At 40.3% G+C, this 20,854-nt stretch overlaps 1 protein-coding gene across 1 annotated transcript in view; it reads right to left on the bottom strand.

Moving 5' to 3' along the window:
- gabra4 (gamma-aminobutyric acid type A receptor subunit alpha4) overlaps window positions 1-17,039 on the bottom strand; it is a 35,148-nt gene extending 18,109 nt beyond the window's left edge. The window contains exons 1-6 of the mRNA XM_056244712.1: window positions 16,631-17,039; window positions 16,339-16,457; window positions 11,691-11,758; window positions 10,166-10,386; window positions 9,749-9,831; window positions 1,849-1,992 (exon numbers count right to left, since the gene is read on the bottom strand). Coding sequence (XP_056100687.1) covers window positions 1,849-1,992; window positions 9,749-9,831; window positions 10,166-10,386; window positions 11,691-11,758; window positions 16,339-16,457; window positions 16,631-16,716 — 721 coding nt within the window. The 5' untranslated portion in view covers window positions 16,717-17,039. The remainder of the gene's footprint in view (window positions 1-1,848; window positions 1,993-9,748; window positions 9,832-10,165; window positions 10,387-11,690; window positions 11,759-16,338; window positions 16,458-16,630) is intronic.
- Window positions 17,040-20,854: the final 3,815 nt, after the last annotated feature.

Below are 20,854 nucleotides of genomic sequence, written 5' to 3'. Positions count from 1 at the left end.
TCTCACGGCACGTAAAACATTAACGTCAGACGTTGTTGTAAGAAAACATGCTGAAATTTGTCGCTGCAGAAACAAGGTCGTGTTGTTTCAAAGTGCCGGACGAAATGACAATATAACGTATACGACATATCTAAAGGATTAGTAGGAACACCATACTAATACTGTGTTTGACCCCCTTTTGCCTTCAGAACAGCCTTAATTCTACGTGGCATTGATTCAACAAGGTGCTGAAAGCATTCTTTAGAAATGTTGGCCCATATTGATAGGATAGCATCTTGCAGTTGATGGAGATTTGTGGGATGCACATCCAGGGCACGAAGCTCCCGTTCCACCACATCCCACAGATGCTCTATTGGGTTGAGATCTGGTGACTGTGGGGGCCATTTTAGTGCAGTGAACTCATTGTCATGTTCAAGAAACCAATTTGAAATGATTCGAGCTTTGTGACATGGTGCATTATCCTGCTGGAAGTAGCCATCAGAGGATGGGTACATGGTGGCCATAAAGGGATGGACATGGTCAGAAACAATGCTCAGGTAGGCCGTGGCATTTAAACGATGCCCAATTGGCACTAAGGGGCCTAAAGTGTGCCAAGAAAACATCCCCCACACCATTAAACCACCACCACCAGCCTGCACAGTGGTAACAAGGCATGATGGATCCATGTTTTCATTCTGTTTACGCCAAATTCTGACTCTACCATCTGAATGTCTCAACAGAAATCGAGACTCATCAGACCAGGCAACATTTTTCCAGTCTCCAACTGTCCAATTTTGGTGAGCTCTTGCAAATTGTAGCCTTTTTCCTATTTGTAGTGGAGATGAGTGGTACCCGGTGGGGTCTTCTGCTGTTGTAGCCCATCCGCCTCAAGGTTGTGTTGTGGCTTCACAAATGCTTTGCTGCATACCTCGGTTGTAACGAGTGGTTATTTCAGTCAAAGTTGCTCTTCTATCAGCTTGAATCAGTCGGCCCATTCTCCTCTGACCTCTAGCATCAACAAGGCATTTTCGCCCACAGGACTGCCGCATACTGGATGTTTTTCCCTTTTCACACCATTCTTTGTAAACCCTAGAAATGGTTGTGCGTGAAAATCCCAGTAACTGAGCAGATTGTGAAATACTCAGACCGGCCCGTCTGACACCAACAACCATGTCACGCTCAAAATTGCTTAAATCACCTTTCTTTCCCATTCTGACATTCAGTTTGGAGTTCAGGAGATTGTCTTGACCAGGACCACACCCCTAAATGCATTGAAGCAACTGCCATGTGATTGGTTGATTAGATAATTGCATTAATGATAAATTGAACAGGTGTTCCTAATAATCCTTTAGGTGAGTGTATAAGACATGTTATATTGAAATATTTGAAAGCCGATAACAAATATATTGTCTGACACCGCGGAATAAAGCCACTCATACAAGCTTCTTTGCCTCCACATTTCTGCCGCTGCCAGAATCATCAGAAGACGCAGTAGTCCAGCGCAGTGGAAACATATTGTCATCTTGTAAATAAAACAACATCTGTATTGCAAACCCCTCCATGTTAAGGTTGTTGTTGTTTTGGTGTATACCTACCAATGCAACACCATTGCCATATAAACAATGCAGATATTTCAGAAAACAAAAGAGCGGCAAGGGACACTCAAATCGGATCTGAACAGTTGTTATACAATGTGGACAGTCAATAATTTTAGATCAGATTCCAATCGGATACACAAATAATCGGATTTGGACTGACAGTGTGAACGTAGCCTTACTGACCCCAACATTTTGGACAGTAGTGTATACTGCAAGATATTCACATAAGAAAATGTTGCCGTCATTGTGATAGTGTGTTATGTGCGTGTACCTGTGATGGACTTTACAGTCTCGCTTGACACAGTCTGTCCGATCAGGTCGTACTGGACCAGGCTGGACGACTCAGGTGGGACCTCCACAGAATGCTGAGGGCCTTTGGTCCAGGTGTAGATCACCTCAGTCATTGGATAGGCATCTGATAAACAAAAGAGAGCCATCGTAACAAGAACAGAGGGAATATGTGTGTGCATAAACCTAACAATCGGACCATATCTGTGGCATCGTGTGTATCCCGGTGGAAATGAAAAAGACAGAAATGAGATTAAACACAGGGTAAATGGAGACTTCTGCTGCAGTCTCCTGATGCTCAGGTTGTTCTCAAGAGAAAAAAGGCCTTAGGTAAAATGGAAACAAATGAGGCAATTGTCGGCGTACTGCTGGAAACTGCAGATCATAGGGGAAAAAATGGTTCAAATTGAGCTTTATGATCACAGATTTTGCTTTGGCAAATCTGAGCACAGTTTGAGACATTGCCGAGACTATTGTTTTAGTGGAGATCTGAGATTACAGGTTTCAGTAACACTTTACAATAAGGTCCCATTATGTTAATGCAATAACAATGAGCAAAAAATTCTACTGTTCGTTGTTAGTTCATGTTAGCTCTGGTCCATTAAAGCATATTTACATATAGACGACATTTGATTATATGTTAAAAACCTAAATTAAACCATATTGTAAAGTATTACCCTGTTTCCATTTCTCAAGAGAAATGTCTGAGAGTTTTCGTTTGCACCTCTACTTAATTTCATTCCTGTCTTTGAGAAACAAAAAGATCTCATTTGTGATGTTCCCTTCCTGCAGGATATCAAAAACTGCTTCGATTTGCCAATCAGAAGAACCAACTCCAACATTTCTGATCTAATTTCACAACAATTGTCTACTTTTATTTCTATTTTTATTTCACCCGAGGAAATAAAGAAGTTAATACTTCAATTAAAGATATCTGGGAACTTCACCAGGTCTCCTGAGCTATGAAAGCGCAATCTATGAGCAATGAAATCTTCCTCTGGATATGCCTACGCATGGAACCGTCCATATTAGTCCTCGAGCTCAGGGTCGAACGGTCGCCGCTAAGACACTGCTCTTTCCTCACTGCTGCCCACTTCCTCCACTGTGCGTGCCAATCTCAAATCTGAGCCAAGCAGAACAATCATCCTGACACAGAAATCAGATCCGCTGAGATGTTCTCCAGCTGAGAATCAGACAGATTTCATTTATGGAGGAGAAATCCATACATCAAACAGCGCAGAGACTGACTGCGCATCCAGGAGTCCGTCGGCACGCTCCCTCCGCTCCTGTCCTCCTTTGAGATCATCACCATCATCCTCATCTCTCTCTATCTTCCTTAATTCTCTTTTTTTTCTCTCCTCCTTGCTGTCTCTTTCTCCATTTCTGCTTCTGAACCCCCACACACTGGGAAATAGAGCAGAGGAAGGACTTCCAAGACACCCACCAACAACCCCATGAAAATAGAAAGAGAGAGCGCAAGAAAGAAAAGAGAGGGGGACAGAGAGACTAAATGAGTTTGAGCATGACAGAATTTTTTGAGGGGAACCGAACGAACCCTAGTGAGAGAGAGAGAGAGAGAGAGAGAGAGAGAGAGAGAGAGAGAGAGAGAGAGAGAGAGAGAGAGAGAGAGAGAGAGAGAGAGAGACATACTGTATCAGTGCAACTTGAGTTAAATTACAAACTACATTTTCTGATGTTCTGATGTTTTCTGTCCGCGCAAAAGTTCCTGTCACTATGCTTATGTTTTGTTTAGGGATGCACCAGTGTGAACATTTTGGCCGATACAGATAACCATTAATTCTTTATATTTGAAAGCCGATAACGAATATATTGGCGGATAAATCTAAATCCAAGTTTTTATATGATTTTTGAGAGCCTGATTACAAAAACGAATCTCACCATTAAAATCCATGTCCCAAGCACACAATTATAATGTTCTCATTATAATGTTAATGCACTGCACATGTTGTGTAAACTGTATTTTCCTTTTTTGAAGTGATTCCAATCACATTTCAAGTAATTCAAAACCATCATGGCGAACAGTTCGCATCTGAAGTGTCTCAGCTGAAGGAAATAATCCATTATTTATCGGCCATATTTTTTAATTGGGCAGATAGCGATAACATAAAAAATGAAAATATATTGGACGATACCGACATGGTGGCTGATATATCGTGCATCCCTAGTTTTGTTGCCAGGGTTTTATCGTTGCCAGGGCATTTAGAGTTGCTCTGCGAAATATTGTCAGCGAAATCCAGTCATTTCAATCTGGAGTTTTGCTCGTGTTCAAGTTGGTCGTGCAAATTGAGTTTCTTTTTATCAGAAGTCTAATTGCTTAGTAAGATACCAGCCCACTTCTCAACAAAACACTTGATGTGAAGAATTATTCATGTCTAGAGGTTAAATTGTGGTGTAGGGCTGCATGATTTGGAGAAAAAAAATCGACTTGTGAATTCTTTTTTTTTAAAGGTTTTATTTTTTGAGATAATACAGTATAGATAACCGAGAGCAAGTGAAGTGGGAGAGAGAGGGGAAAGGATTATGTTGATCTCTGTTGATCCTGGAATAACATTTCAATCAACAAATAAGATTTGAGGGTTAGGAAGTTTACAGTTTATGTCAAGTTTTGGCTTACAACCAGGGTTAGGTGTTACTACATCAGTGTTATATAATTTACCTCTGATTTTAGGGATAACTTATGGGTATAGGGTTCGGTTTAGGGTTAGGACACAATTTTCGGACAGGAATGTTGTTCCAGGATCAACTAATTATGTTGATCCAGGAACATGTCTTACTTGGCAAAATCACAGTGACCATAAATGGACACAGTAAATACATATATATTTATTTAATTATCTTACAGCCTTTACGATTTAATAATTGCACAAAGCCATATATCACGATTTCGGTTTGATTTCGATTCATCTTGCAAGCCTACACTGTAAGATACACTACACAGTGAAGTTTTGTAAAAAAAAACACTAACCCTAGCTACCTGTATGAGTGAAAGTAACCCTAGCAAACATCACTAATAAAAGATGACACGACATGAGAGAGGAGCAGAAAACTATATCAGAGTGCAAAGGAAAGAGCGTAAAATGAAAACGAGAGCTGTTATAGGTCTGCGCTGTCCCGGGGCAGGAGGGAAAGCTGTGGTGACCTTCTCGACTCTACAGGGGACGAACAGCTCTCTGTCTAGATGCTTCCCCTCAGGCCCAGAAAAAGGACAGAAAGATGTATATAAGAAGACAAAGAGAAGAGAGAGCGAGATATCCGTCAGCACATTAGCACAGCCACCACTACAAAACCAAAACATCGAGATCGTCCTCATCACAATGTCACAATGCGTCAGCAGGAGCCCTCTGGACTGATTTTATCTCCAGATCTCCCAGCAGTCTCCATAAAAGAGCCCTACCCACCTGCCACATATTCCCATTCGAGATTAGGCCTTCTTTTCAGATTTCGCTTTCTTTTACCTGAATCGTTTTTTTATGTTTTCGTTTTCATTTTTGCTGACCGACTGTCGTGAACAGTCCTGCTGATATAGAGATTCTTTGTTCAGTTTTTAGAATATGAACTAAGTCTGTATTTACACACTCAGAGGGAAAAGTAATTTCTCCTTGAGGAGAAGAGTTGTTTTTTCAGATCTCTAAGGTAGAGGGCTTAAATTAAACTTGTAGCTTATGTATATAAATTTATATCTATATATATATATATCTACAAGTTCTCTCTCTCTCTCTCTCTCTCTCTCTCTCTCTCTCTCTCTCTCTCTCTCTATATATATATATATATATATATATATATATATATATATATACAAACAGGGAGAGAGTTAATATATATATATAGATAAGATATAGATATACAGTATATTAACTCTCTCCCTGTTTGTATATATATATATATATATATATATATATAGAGAGAGAGAGAGAGATAGATAGATAGATATATAGAGAGGTAGAGAGAGAGAGAGAGAGAGAGAGGTAGATAATTATAGGTATATATATATATATATACCTATAACCTCTCTCTCTCTCTCTCTCTACTCTCTCTCTCTCTCTATATATATATATACATATATATATATATATATATATATATATAGAGAGAGAGATGCTGCGTCCCAATTCGCCTACTTATACTATGCCCTATACTGTTTTTATGAAGAACAAATACATATACTTTTGAGTGTGTAGCAGAATAGAGGGCAAGCTTTTGGACATACTACTTCATCATAATTGTGTCTTTAACTAACTCTGTCGTGTAGTAAAGTGCATCCTGTCACTGTTTAAACTGCCCTGTTAATCATCTTGTCACACTTGAAAACCACATTCAGTTTCATTTATTTTCCCACATGTACGTTGATCTGCCAGTCGTGGGTCTTTCATGCGGAGACTCTCCTCATGTGTTTGCAATTTGCATAATGATGCATTTATGTTAATGACCAAACGTATCTTTACAAAAGTTCACAATGCTGTTGCAGATTAAACATATTGTGGATAACATTGAATAAATATCTTTTCATCAGGTTAGATAATGATTATTAATCATTCAAACCACTTTATCTAAACCTCTCTACCTAACTGTCGGACTAGCACATCCACCATGTTTGTAGTTTTTAACACTTTTTATGTGAGTTTGTAGTTCTAAATCAAATCCTCGTCCGACTCCAACGCACAATGGGTTGTGGGCAATATTAGCCATTAGAGTGTGCATGGATCTGCACTTCCGATACTAACTGAATAAAAGTAGACCATCTGGGTATCTTTGGAATACTCATTTCAACATACTACGTTTTGGTAGCCAGGGAAAACCCAAGGGGGTAATCCATCGACCAGAAGTTGAAGCCGGCTGGGTGCCGCCATGTTGTAGCAGAACTTCACTTGCGTTAGAATTTCCATCGACTCCCATTCATTTTGGCGTCACTTTGACAGCGAATAACTTTACATCTGAGGCGTTTAAAGACTCCATTTGTCCATTATTTATTTCTAAAGAAACACGACAATGTATAAAGGGCTCCATTACCTTTTATGTTACATTATGGCCCCGTAGAAACAGATTTTGTAAAAATAGGCTAACGATTGCGTCATAACCACTCGACTCTCTGTCGCGCTGTACAGAAATGACCGTACAGACAGGAGCAGAAGCTCACAGGCAATCGGGGGGACGTCCCGTCAAGGGAGAAGCCCATAGATAATGAGTCCATAAAAGCAACGGAATACTTTCTCCTGCTCACTCACGCCAAAGAACTCTTTGCTCAAGTTCTCCGTCTCTGCAAGATTAACGTTGGCAATTTTCACGCACAGCTGCTAGAAGATTAACGTCTGTCAGACAGGTTGCTCACGTCATCAAGCTTAGTTTGAGTCGGTTTGAGTCTGCGCGTCAGGAACGGAAGTGCTCAAAAATCGCTAAAAATGGGCTTCAACTGTCTCAACTGAGTTCCAATGAGATGGCTCTGTCCATTTCTTATACTGTCTATGGGAAAACCCAGACAACTTCCGGCAAATTTAGATTTGCTCTGCAAGTTAGTCTGGCAAAGAGCTCATTCAAGCCCATTTCTAATCCGTCGAAATCGAGGCACCAATCAGAAACGTTGGGGCGGGCTTTACACGATGACGACAGCACAGCGACGGTGAAGTTGATTTTGTACATTTACAAAGATGGATGCCGTCGTGGAACTAGGGGTGTGACGGTTATAGTTGAACACCTATAGGTTGAACACCTATTAGAACTCTATAACCGCCAAAACCATGTTATTAAAATATTTTTTTCACAAACATTTTTTATCATAGAGAATGTTTAAATACTAATATCAGCTTACGAGGGAAACGGAGGCGGAGATAGTGCTGCGATCGGAGGCTGCTACTGCTGGAGATGATTCGGGAGAGGTCTGTGCACCTTTACCGATCAGAGCGCGCGCTGACACGGAGTAAAGCCTTGTTTATACTCGACGCGTCCGCACGAGCGCGAAGGTGCGCGCGGCAAAAATGACGCGTTCGGTGCGCAAGACCGGGAAGACCCCATTTTGCTTGGCTGTGTGCACGGCTTTTTTTGTAACAGCGCGCGGCGCGTCCGAGGATGACCGACTTCAAGCCGAATCTGCCCGAGCATATATGTCTCACCGCACCGGCACCCATTTTAAATAAACGTAGAGCAAGTAGCTAATCAGTGTCTGCTCGTCAGACGAACGTCACTCTGATTGGTTTTAGGTCTATCCAATTGCGCCCAGAGGCATTTGAGCTACGTCCGTTGGTGACGCCTCTTTGGAAATGATTTGTCTATGATGCTTTTTTCCCGACCATAACTCAGTTACAACTGAGAATGGTCTGGTTTTAACCAGGCTAACGTTTTGGGACACACCAATTCTAATTTCGAATACAATTTATGATGGATAGCACGCAAATTGGGATGCAGCAGAAGTCTCCTTTCTTACGTTTAGGTCTTAAAGGGTTAGTTCACCCAAAAATGAAAATTATGTCATTAATGACTCACCCTCATGTCGTCCCAAGCCCGTAAGACCTCCGTTCATCTTCGGGACACAGTTTACGATATTTTAGATTTAGTCCGAGAGCTTTCTGTCCCTCCATTGAAAATGTATGTACGGTATACTGTCCTTGTCCAGAAAGGAAATAAAGACATCATCAAAGTAGTCCATGTGACATCAGTGGGTTAGTTAGAATGTTTTGAAGCATCGAAAATACATTTTGGTCCAAAAATAACAAAAACTACGACTTTATTCAGCATTGTATTGTCTTCCGGTTCTGTTGTGGATCCGCGTTCAGTGCCGCTGCTGACGTGTGTCTGGTGTGTGTGTGTGTGTGTGTGTGTGTGTGTGTGTGTGTGTGTGTGTGTGTGTGTGTGTGTATTCCGGTTCTGTTGTGGATCCGCGTTCAGTGCCGCCGCTGACGTAAGACGCTGCTGACGTGTGTCTGGTGCGTCCGTGTATTCGGGTTCAAATAAATATGGCTGCAAGTCTTCCTCTGTGTGGAAATCCTTAGACATGTTTGTGAAGATTGTTTAGTTTCCAGCGTGCGTCTCCCTCAGACTGTAAACGAAGCTCGGGCGCACCAGACACACGTCAGCAGCGTCTTACGTCAGCGGCGGCACTGAACGCGGATCCACAACAGAACCGGAAGACAATACAATGCTGAATAAAGTCCTAGTTTTTGTTATTTTTGGAGTAAAATGTATTTTCGATGCTTCAAAACATTCTAACTAACCCACTGATGTCACATGGACTACTTTGATGATGTCTTTATTTCCTTTCTGGACAAGGACAGTATACCGTACATACATTTTCAATGGAGGGACAGAAAGCTCTCGGACTAAATCTAAAATATCGTAAACTGTGTTCCGAAGATGAACGGAGGTCTTACGGGCTTGGAACGACATGAGGGCGAGTCATTAATGACATAATGTTCATTTTTGGGTGAACTAACGCTTTAAATTCATTGGAATAAATTCAAACAAGATGAGTCATCAATAGGTTTGGTCCTTTTTCCTGCTAGAGAAAACCTCTACATTTTAAATGCATATAGGCTAAAAGTGAAAGTGCCAGCCTTTAGGAGTACACTAGCATATCAATAAACTTCAATTCTGATTTTATATCTCTACTCACAAATGAAAACCCATTAAATAATCCATTCTGTTCCCCATACGATTTGTTTAGTCATCTGACAGTGAAGAGAGAGCGAAATCCATTTTTAAAGAAGGGATTACTTCAGAGCTCTTCAAGAAACGGTTCATAAGTACTGTTCTTTTCCTGACCCCAAACACGTCATATAAACTGCCATGTTCCTTTACTCAGAAACAGTGTCTCAAATCATGCTTTAGTGTTTTGTGGGATGATGTAATAAGCATATATAAAGTATAATCCTCACAGCTGCCGAACTTCAGAGGACAGGAATGGCCATCCATCGGGAAATTGACGAGTTTCATCGGGCATTCTGCACTTATTGTCAATCTGTGGGAAAAAAAAACAAACAGATATAAATGGTTAAAATAGTGAGGGTGAGATATTCACTAAAACCTTTAAAGGTATTTCACCAAGTAGGATATGGAACAAGATTTCTAACAACCATCCAGTCCTGTAGGCCTTAGGGGCCGGGATTGAGGCTTCAACAACATTCATATCAACCTGCTGTTTCCCACAACACCATCTTTTGTTGGTCCTGCAACAACATTTATCCAGGAACACCTCCTACTTGGCAAAATGACGGTCACCCACGAGCAAACACAGCCTGCCAAAGTCTTTTCAGCGTAAATCGGACTCAGGACTGGACATGTGCGTGCGGTACCTCATAGTGTACAGGATGGTGCCGTTCTTCATGATTCGGAAGAGTCTATTGGGCGCAGTCATGTTGTGAGCCACGGATCGTTTGCCATTCCTGAAGAACGTGTCAGGGGTCCAGACTTTGGTCACCATCAGGTTATTTAGACGGAGGATCTCCACCGGGCCCTCATACCTCAACCGCCTATCCACCCACGTCTGGCGGAAGAACACATCCATGGTGTACTCCTGGAAGAAAGCACAAACACAGAGCTGTCAAAACCACACGCAAATCAATCTGACAGAAAGCTTCATTAGAGAGATTCTGTAAAAAGCAAAAAAATACATCATAATGTTGTCTTAGATTCTTAAACAAACACTTCCCCTCATGCTGACAAAACCCTTAAAAACAACATGAAATCTAAATGATCCATATTTACTTTTTAAAGAAGTTAATTCAATTCACATTTATTTGTTTAGTTCACAATACACATCGTTTCAAAGCAGCTTTTAGAGGTAACTGTCTAAGTTATGTATTTCAAAAATGTACATAATACAAATCACACAGTTAGCTAAAAATGTATTAGTTTAAATAATTTGAGGCAGAAACAATGTGCTCTTTGAAGTAATGAATACATGTTTGTTAACAAATTATTATGACATTTAGAATATTTTCTCAAAAAGTCAAAGGTGTCAATATGAACTGAAGCATTTATTATCAAAATCATATTTCCTGAGAAATTCCCCTAGAAACATTAAACCAAAATGAATCCTATTTACTTTTCAAAGAAATCAATTTTGCAGCGTTTTTCATTATTTTCAGCGTTGTTTCAAACTGTGCATGTTATGTATGAAATCAAAAGTCAAAGGTGTCAATATAAAACAATTTCTCATCAAATGCATCCAAGAATTTCATTTCATCCCCTGTAACCCTTAAAAAGAACATGAAATCAAAATGAACCCTATTTACTTTTTTAAAGAAATGTCCTGGTTGTTCTCTACACCATTAATCAGTCAATCTTATTCTACTGAATAACTTTTATTTTCATAATCCTACAATAAAAAACTACCTTTCTACACTTCTGAAGCAGCTTTTTAAAAGCAAAATCAAATCATACTGAAGAAAGTTTGTTTCACTTCACAGAATCTCGGATGTTAAATGTGTTATGAATGTGTTTTTTTGCTGGTTTTAATATTTTAGGTACCAATCTGTGCTGAACACTATATATGGTCACATTTAGCACTGTTATGCTCTTTTGCGAGGTGCAGAACCTCACATTGTTCTCAGGGGAAAATCCCTGCCAAAATTGTTGACTCAGTCACATTTAAAAAAATATATATATTTTGAATCTCTACCACACTGTACTTGATTTACTCTGACTAGGCAGATAACAGCACCTTGCATTGATCTAAATGGCAAGCTGCCTGAATTATTTATTTTAATAATATCTCAGTGGACGGATATGATGCCTTATATAACTCATGCACACATACATGTACACACACAAATCCGACCTGTTCACATATAATCATGAACATCTCCGAGCACTCACCATCTCCACGTCGGAAACTGGGCCAAAACTTGTGACGTAAATATCGGTCTTCACTTCCGTCACTGGACCTGGACAGAAACAGGAATCTTTAGAATCACATTACAATGACCATAAGCCTCTCATGACTAGAAATAGATCTGAAAGAAATGTTTACTTTTTTACAGAATTGATGTGATCTTAATAGTTATTAGTCCTTCTCAGCGTGACCCAGTTATTACGAGTGAAGTAAACGGATTACCTTTGGCTCTCAAAGTCAACATGAATCATTCTCAACCAATTTGACTTATTTGATCAATCAGAAATGCGTTTGATGGTGTAAAGTGTGTGTTTCGTATCAGAATGGAGTCAGAGCTGAATGTGAGAAAATCATTCATTATTTGCTAAAATTGCGGTAACCTTGTTAACCAGCATTAGATAACCACACAGATTATAGAAAGGCTGCATTGCCTACAATATGGTGACCTAAAACAATGTCTAAACAGCTATTTGGCTACTGGTTAACATGACGTAGCAACCCACACAGTCTAAGGGTGTGTTCACACTTGTAGTTCGGTTCTTTTGGTTCAGAAAATTATACATTTAGTCCTGGATCACTAAGCGTTCACATTGCCATTTTTAACACTGAACCTAAATTTTTTTTTTTTTTTTTTTTTAAATCCTATTTTGCAAACTTATCGCACGTCCAAACCAATGCAGTATGCTGGGCTAAATGGGCTCGTTGTATGTGTCTACATATGATGCCATTTTTACCAGCTGAGAACTCACAAAAAGCTTAGAAAATGCGTAAAAGAGTCAAAAGTGCCAGGAATTCCTTTGCACACACAAAAATAAAGATTTGCGGCAAAGAGATGGACAACTGTACTGAACTGTAATGGGCAACAAAGTTCCTATGAGGTGAAAAACCAGATGCCTGAGAATTATCTCCTTTTTATGGTCCAACCTTATGACATCACATCCTGTTTTTGGTGTAAATGTCTCTGTTGCTTTCATATCTCAGTCGAACCACCGAAGTTCATTTGAACCCTGAAAAGAAGCACGGTAAAAAAAATACTACAGTAAAAAACTGTTAATTGGTTAACAGTAAGTTTCCTTATACTGTACGGTGAATAACTGTAATAGATCAAACCTCACGGTGAAATACTGTTAAATTGACCGTTTTTGGAAGTGAAAAAGAACAAGTCATTTTGTAAGTTAAATTTACATTCCCAGAATTCCATGTGTGGCATTTCACATCTGATGTGTTTTCGTTGAAATAACTGTTTCTTCTTAGTTTTTTCTTATCGGTTATGTACTTTGGGGTTTTATGTTACATCTAATGTTGTTAAATTAATGTTTATTGCATTACTTTAGTGTCATGTGTGTTACTGATGGTGTTTTGTGTGTGTGTGAATGACACTGTGCGCCTTTTATATATCAGTATTTACCTACCAAGCTGTAATTCATCCTGTGACTTTCTCATCACCACGTGTTTGGTGGTTGTCAGTGTATTTAAAAAGGTACAAAACAGACAGTACTACTTGGTTGGCATATTATATCAGTAAATTAAATAATATGTTTTTTACTGTAAATTTAAGTTTAATCTGTAAAACCTAAAATGTTGCTACCGTACCACAGCTACCTTTTTTTATTTTTACCGTAAATTTCACAGAATTTTTACAGTGTGGGTCTCGGTTTACTTGTATGGTGTTCACCAAGGCTCAAATGGCAGTGTTCACAATTATTCAAATGAACCGCACTAACAGAGCAATCGACTAGAGTTTGTTTTATTCAAGCCAAACTGCAAAGTGTGAACACAAGTGACCTCAGCCAACAGGAAAGACATTTCCAAGGCATATTAAGCAGATAATGAGACATTTTTTTCTTAAAAATAAAGTACACTTACAAATATTGAATAAAATGACCAGGAATAGGAAAGGATATGGGCTCAGTTTCGATTTCATGTTGATTTCCCTTAGTTTTTTCCAGACTGAAACCATTATTTATTTATCTACTTTAACCAAATTCATGTGGAGACAAAAATTAAAAAAAATAAACCAAAAAATAAAGACGGAAAGTGTGAGTGAAAACAGACTCAGGCACTCAAAGCTCTAAATCACATGATTTATCACTGAATCGTCTCATTGGCTGAACTTGTGAGGGTTGAACTCCTAATGTTCTAGAGGCTCTTTGATAGATGCTTGAGTAAATCACTTGCGAGTGAAGTGCCTTCAGTCAAACACAAGAAAATGGATTATCTGTCATTAAACAGACACTCTGAGCATCTCTCACAGTTGACAACCATGAATCCTACAGAAATATGAAAGACAGGAAGAGTTTTACTCAGCCCAATGCACACACAAATCACAACAGAGATCCCTTTAATATCTCAATTGTTTCTGCAACAGCAATGAGACGAAATAAAGAGTAAATGGAAACTTTTTCTAAGATCTCCTGCTTTCAGATTTTTCCACAGGTCTCCACTAGAGTTTCAGAGGATATCTCAACAATGTCTCAAACTGTGCAGATTCGCAAAAATGCCATTTACAATCAAAAGTCAAATGTCTCAATATAAACTATTTCACAGCAGCGCCATCTTTTAACGGGAATGAAAGCGAGGCTGTGAGGGATAGACATGCACTACATCTCTTCAGTGGGTTGTACTGTTTTTTAATGCGTTTCTGGATTGTTCTGCTGACAAAACACTGCAAAAATATCTTCTGAGAGATTTCAGTAGACAAAAAATCCCAGCCAACATGAGCCGTGTAAAATTATAAGTGATCTAAGAGCTTTATGCAGCTTTTTAAAGCGGGTGCCATTGAAAACACGCTAAGTCTATCCCTCAGAGCCTCGCTTTCATAACCTGGCATGGTGCTGCTCTGTATAAGGTCTACAGTTTTACTGTATGGCAATTTTTGTCTCATTTGTTTCTATTATTATTTATTTAGGAAATCCAGGATAAATGTAAGACACAAAGTTCAAATTGAATTTAGAGAAAACTGAGAACTTCACTATTTTCTTTTTTCCCCCTCAAAATGTTGCTCCAAAGCCTGCATTAACAGAAGGAACATGTTCACACAGGTCATATTATTCAGATGTCAAGCTCTAGAAAGTATTAAAAAAAACACCTTTTCATAAAATAGTCCATATGACTCATGCTCTGTGTTTAAAGTCATCTGAAGCCATAAGACAGCTTGAGTGAAACAGAAACACAAAATTTAGTTTGTCATTTGCATAAAATCAAATACAGAAGACCTGAAATTTAGTGCACAAGTCTTATGGACTATTTTTACGTTGCTTTTTTGTCACAAGCAACATGCATCAAATTTGCTACTTATGTTCCACAGAAAAGATAACAGCATACGTGTAAAATAAAATGACAGAATTGTCATTTTGGGGTGAACAATTACATAACAGGCTGCTTCAGTATATGACGAAAAGTGCATTTCCTCATCGAACAACAATCAAACACATTTCAGACGACAACAACCGGGCCAATGGTAAGAGACGCGCCCGAGCCCTGATATCCATCATCTCTGAAGCACTACATTCTTAGGCAAGGGCAACTCATGCGATCCTACTAGAACTGTGAACCCACAGCACAGATAGCTGAGAGCTGATCAAGCCCCTCCAGCCTGATCCAGCTCCGCTCGAGAGCTCTTGTCATGTGAAGGTGGGTGTGCTGTTCTGTTTGGAGAGATGTGCTCTCTGCCTCTTCACTAAAGTTACATAAAAAACTAGAGCTTCATTCCCAAAGCTCCAATCACATCCCGGCATTACACGCAGAGATCCACAGTCTTTGATTTGATTATTTATTTCTTGGCTAATAAAGAAATTAAACGAGGAAAAGGCGAGAGCGGAAACATGTGCAGCAAGTCTTGATGTTTGTCTTTTTATAGTAACTTTCATCAATAAGTTATTAATCAATAATATGCAATGATTAATACATCACTAGCTATATAGGACTAAATATTTAATTTGCATGCACACTAATTCATGATCTCTAAAGCATTATATAATCTGATCATGCTTTCCATGCTGTTCATGAAGATATAAAGTGTTAAATTTCAGTTAAATCGATCAGAATTTTTTTTAATATACATATATTCCATGCATACACTAAGGGGTTAATTATGAAGTTTCAGGCACAGTGACTGACCGTCGTAATATATGTTGGGCTACTGTACACACAACTAGAGCTACAATACAATTGTTTTCTGCTGACCACTAACTATAACAGCAGCGCACCACTTGGCTTCGCAAAACAGGTTAAAACACTGATGCGCGCGGTTAAATGACAGGAGAGCGCGGGAAATGTTATCGGTTTACGCACACAAAGCGAACATCTGTACTCTACTTAAAATGTGCATTAAGCGGCTTTCTCAGCGCGATTACATAACCAAACTCGCTTAAACATCTAAACGGCACCGATCTAACAGATACATGGAGAGCAGAGAAAGAGAGTGGGCAGCAAAAGGACATTTGGAGTTGGCTTACACCTCCATCTCCCCTCAGAGGACACCAACCCTCACCAAACAAACAACACTTAGTAAACAGCATGCGACCTGCATAAAAAAAACACACAACATTTGGAGAGCATGCTTTGCGCAAGAAGCTTTAAGCACTGCGCGCTTATTCTGGCCACATGATTGTGAAGATTTTTAGAACTAACCCCCAAATCCAGGTCGGAGTCTGTTGTCGTATCCATCCAGGAGTCGGTCCAGAATGCGCGTGAAATTTTCCGGGTATAATTTCTCATCCTTTCTGATCTGTCCAGATATTCTCTTTATGCTAAAAACAACACAGAGCAAACTGAAACATTTTAACATTGCGCACACATTAAATCTACGCCTATTTTCGTATCAATCAACAGCACAAATAGTTCAAAATCGCCCGAGTTTGACGTGTGTAACCTCGAGGCGTAAAGATGCCATGCGTAACGCTCATATCCAGTTGGAACTCACCAAGCCGCCACACAGAGAAAGTAGAGGAGAGTGGAAATAGAAGTGGGGTACATCGCAGTCACCATCTCCTTCTTGGCAGAAACCATGTTTACATGCCATTCTTTAAGCCTTCTTCACATTTCCCTTCGCCAAACGTCCCGAGGAATGATCGAGGAAACGTGCGGCAGCGCGCAATACGCGCTTCACCATCACCCGCAAAGCAGTGCCAGCGAAGCATCCAAATCCAGAACTCGCTCTGCGCCCGATGGATCGCCTAAATCCCAACCCCAAACTCAGTGGTTAAGAGAAGCATATGGTGAGGCATCCTGTAGAATCGTGCGTCTCGCTGTGAGGAGGTTAGAGGAGAGAGAGGGGGACGCGCTGGGTTCCTACACACTCGCATCAGTGCCAAAACTGGGACGCGCGTCCGACGCGCGTCCGACGCGCTCAGAGAAGTCTGCCTGCGAGCGCTTCACTTTGGTGATGTAGTAGTGGCGGCATTGCGCATGAACTCACTTTACGCAGCAATTGTCATGTCCGATCTTGCCCGTGTTAACCGTTGACTTTGGGGGACGGGTGTTAATTGATTTTGGCAACTAAAAGATGTAAATTTGAATTCTGGGGTTCATGGAATATAATTAATCTGTTTGCATTTTACATTAACAGTTCCCACTCTCAGGAAGAAAAAAAAATAGAAAACTTATCTGGGCTTGTAAATACTAGGCCTACAGCTTATTGAAATGGGTCAGTGTTTGTCGCAACGTTACACACATGCTCGCACACGGTCCGAGGTACAGTCACACTGTACAGGAAGTAGGACAAGCCACACGCAGCTCTTAAGATTCCTGTACACCTGGGACAGGACAGTCTTCGGTGTAGCGTGCGCGTGTGCGCGTGCTCGCTGCCTTGGGAAGAACAGGAGCCCGTGTTTGGTTTCTATCCTGGTTGGCTCTTCGATGGCACCCGTGAAAAGAAAAGCTAATTAACTCTTGTCCAATTGTTTTTGATAGCAATCATACCCACCGATCCTTATCAGCACAAGCTGACATACACACTTGCACATGCATAATAACTCCAGTCTGTCACTATCATCACAGCCTATTTAAAGCTTCAGATTTGAACTGATCCTGAATCAGCTGCTGTGTCGTATTTAGTTGGCTATAAAAAGCAAAATCTTATCCTCAATCGGCAGCACTCTTGCTCTGGTTTATCTCGCATGATCTGTGGGCAGCTGGTGGCGTATTCACCGGCCTTATTCACAGGTTGTTCGCGTGAGAAAAAGCTTATAATAAACATAATGAGCTAGAGGTGGCACTCTAGTGTAACATCACCTATGAATATGTGGTAAAATAATGACGATCAAAGAATTCTATTAGCCCTCCGTGTGCTTTTGAGTGAAGAAACCAGCCAAGAGTTTGGAGCTGTACGTGTCACTCTTCATCAAGAGGAGATCAATGTTTAAACACGCTACTCTTTCTAGTTTAATGTTATGCCATAATGCTTTTTTTTCATAGTGATTATGATTTAAAGAGAATGAGGCTTTGGAGGCTTGTCCTAATTTTGATTTAAAATAAGTCAGCACAACCTCCTCTCATAGCATGAAGCAGAGAGTCTGCGCACAACATTAAATCAAACACAGTCGAGTCTAGTCGAATTAAAGACTTTCTAACCACGTCTTATTTTGCATTAGTCATCAGTGCACATTATTCTAAAGATGTATGAATGTTTTCATCATTTTTTATCAAAACATTATCTAAAAGATTTGTCCACTCAGTATACTATTAATATCCAATAAAATCCATTTCATACAACCAAGTCCGAATTTCTTGCATTATGGAATTTGATTTAATTAATTAATGAATAATGTTTAATATTTAAATATAATATTGTTTAAATTTGAATATTGTTACATTTGGTCAACAAATGACATGTGTTTGGGAATCATGTTAGAAAAAAGTAATTATTTAAAGGGTTAGTTCACCCAAAAATGAAAATGATGTCATTAATGACTCACCCTCATGTCGTTCCAAGCCCGTAAGACCTCCGTTCATCTTCGGAACACAGTTTAAGATATTTTAGATTTAGTCCGAGAGCTTTCTGTCCCTCCATTGAAAATGTATGTACGGTATACTGTCCTTGTCCAGAAAGGAAATAAAGACATCATCAAAGTAGTCCATGTGACATCAGTGGGTTAGTTAGAATGTTTTGAAGCATCGAAAATACATTTTGGTCCAAAAATAACAAAAACTAGGACTTTATTCAGCATTGTATTGTCTTCCGGTTCTGTTGTGGATCCGCGTTCAGTGCCGCCGCTGACGTAAGACGCTGCTGACGTGTGTCTGGTGTGTGTGTGTGTGTGTGTGTGTGTGTATTCCGGTTCTGTTGTGGATCCGCGTTCAGTGCCGCTGCTGACGTAAGACGCTGCTGACGTGTGTCTGGTGTGTGTGTGTGTGTGTGTGTGTGTGTGTATTCTGGTTCTGTTGTGGATCCGCGTTCAGTGCCGCTGCTGACGTAAGACGCTGCTGACGTGTGTCTGGTGTGTGTGTGTGTGTGTGTGTGTGTGTATTCCGGTTCTGTTGTGGATCCGCGTTCAGTGCCGCTGCTGACGTAAGACGCTGCTGACGTGTGTCTGGTGTGTGTGTGTGTGTATTCTGGTTCTGTTGTGGATCCGCGTTCAGTGCCGCCGCTGACGTAAGACGCTGCTGACGTGTGTCTGGTGCGTCCGTGTATTCGGGTTCAAATAAATATGGCTGGGCAAAAAAATGCAAGTCTTCCTCTGTGTGGAAATCCTTAGACATGTTTGCGAAGATTGTTTTGTTTCCAGCGTGCGTCTCCCTCAGACTGTAAACGAAGCTCGGGCGCACCAGATAACACGTCAGCAGCGTCTTACGTCAGCGGCGGCACTGAACGCGGATCCACAACAGAACCAGAATACACACACACACACACACACCAGACACACGTCAGCAGCGTCTTACGTCAGCGGCGGCACTGAACGCGGATCCACAACAGAACCAGAATACACACACACACACACACACCAGACACACGTCAGCAGCGTCTTACGTCAGCAGCGGCACTGAACGCGGATCCACAACAGAACCAGAATACACACACACACACACACACACCAGACACACGTCAGCAGCGTCTTACGTCAGCAGCGGCACTGAACGCGGATCCACAACAGAACCAGAATACACACACACACACACACACACACACCAGACACACGTCAGCAGCGTCTTACGTCAGCGGCGGCACTGAACGCGGATCCACAACAGAACCGGAATACACACACACACACACACACACACACACACACACCAGACACACGTCAGCAGCGTCTTACGTCAGCAGCGGCACTGAACGCGGATCCACAACAGAACCGGAATACACACACACACACCAGACACACGTCAGCAGCGTCTTACGTCAGCGGCGGCACTGAACGCGGATCCACAACAGAACCGCAAGACAATACAATGCTGAATAAAGTCGTAGTTTTTGTTATTTTTGGACCAAAATGTATTTTCGATGCTTCAAAACATTCTAACTAACCCACTGATGTCACATGGACTACTTTGATGATGTCTTTATTTAGATAAACGGAGGTCTTATGGGCTTGGAACGACATGAGGGTGAGTCATTAATGACATTTTCGGGTGAACTAACCCTTTAATTTAGTGCCGGAGAGTAGATGTATAGAAATGAAATCCTATACCTTTTAAAAAAAATGTTGAAGTGTGTATTTGTGTTAAAATATAATTGGACATTTTAAACCTTTTGCTGGCCATTCAAATTAATTCATCAAACTGTACAACTTCCCTGTAAAACCAATTAAGCTAATGAATGTCGATGTACAGGTCAAATACAATTGACAGATTCATTTGTTTCTAATTTGCTAGCGGATTCATTTTATGTATTTTTTTTTAACTTGACACTGCTTCATATATATATATATATATATGACAGAAAACTTTATAAAAAAACTGAGAAACTTAAGAGAGATAAAAACAACAACAACAAATAAGCAGAACTATCACAGTGTAGCTATAAATAAACGGTGAGGATATTATAGAATTTTCACTTTTTTTCCACAGTTGACATCACATCCTGTGTCAAGTGGTTTGATTTGTTTCAATTTTGGCAATTTAATCGATGTGCATTAACAACACTCAGGAACATGTGAGGGAACGGCGTGTAAAGGTGTTTAGAAGAGCTGGAAAAAAGAGAGAGAGAGGC

This window comes from Rhinichthys klamathensis, unplaced genomic scaffold, assembly GCF_029890125.1.
Source record: "Rhinichthys klamathensis goyatoka isolate OS25496 unplaced genomic scaffold, OSU_Roscu_1.1 h1tg001054l_1, whole genome shotgun sequence".
In the NCBI taxonomy this organism is placed as follows: Eukaryota; Metazoa; Chordata; class Actinopteri; order Cypriniformes; family Leuciscidae; genus Rhinichthys; species Rhinichthys klamathensis.
Note: the sequence above shows the minus strand (reverse complement) of the source record. Positions and strands in the feature narration are given on the sequence as shown.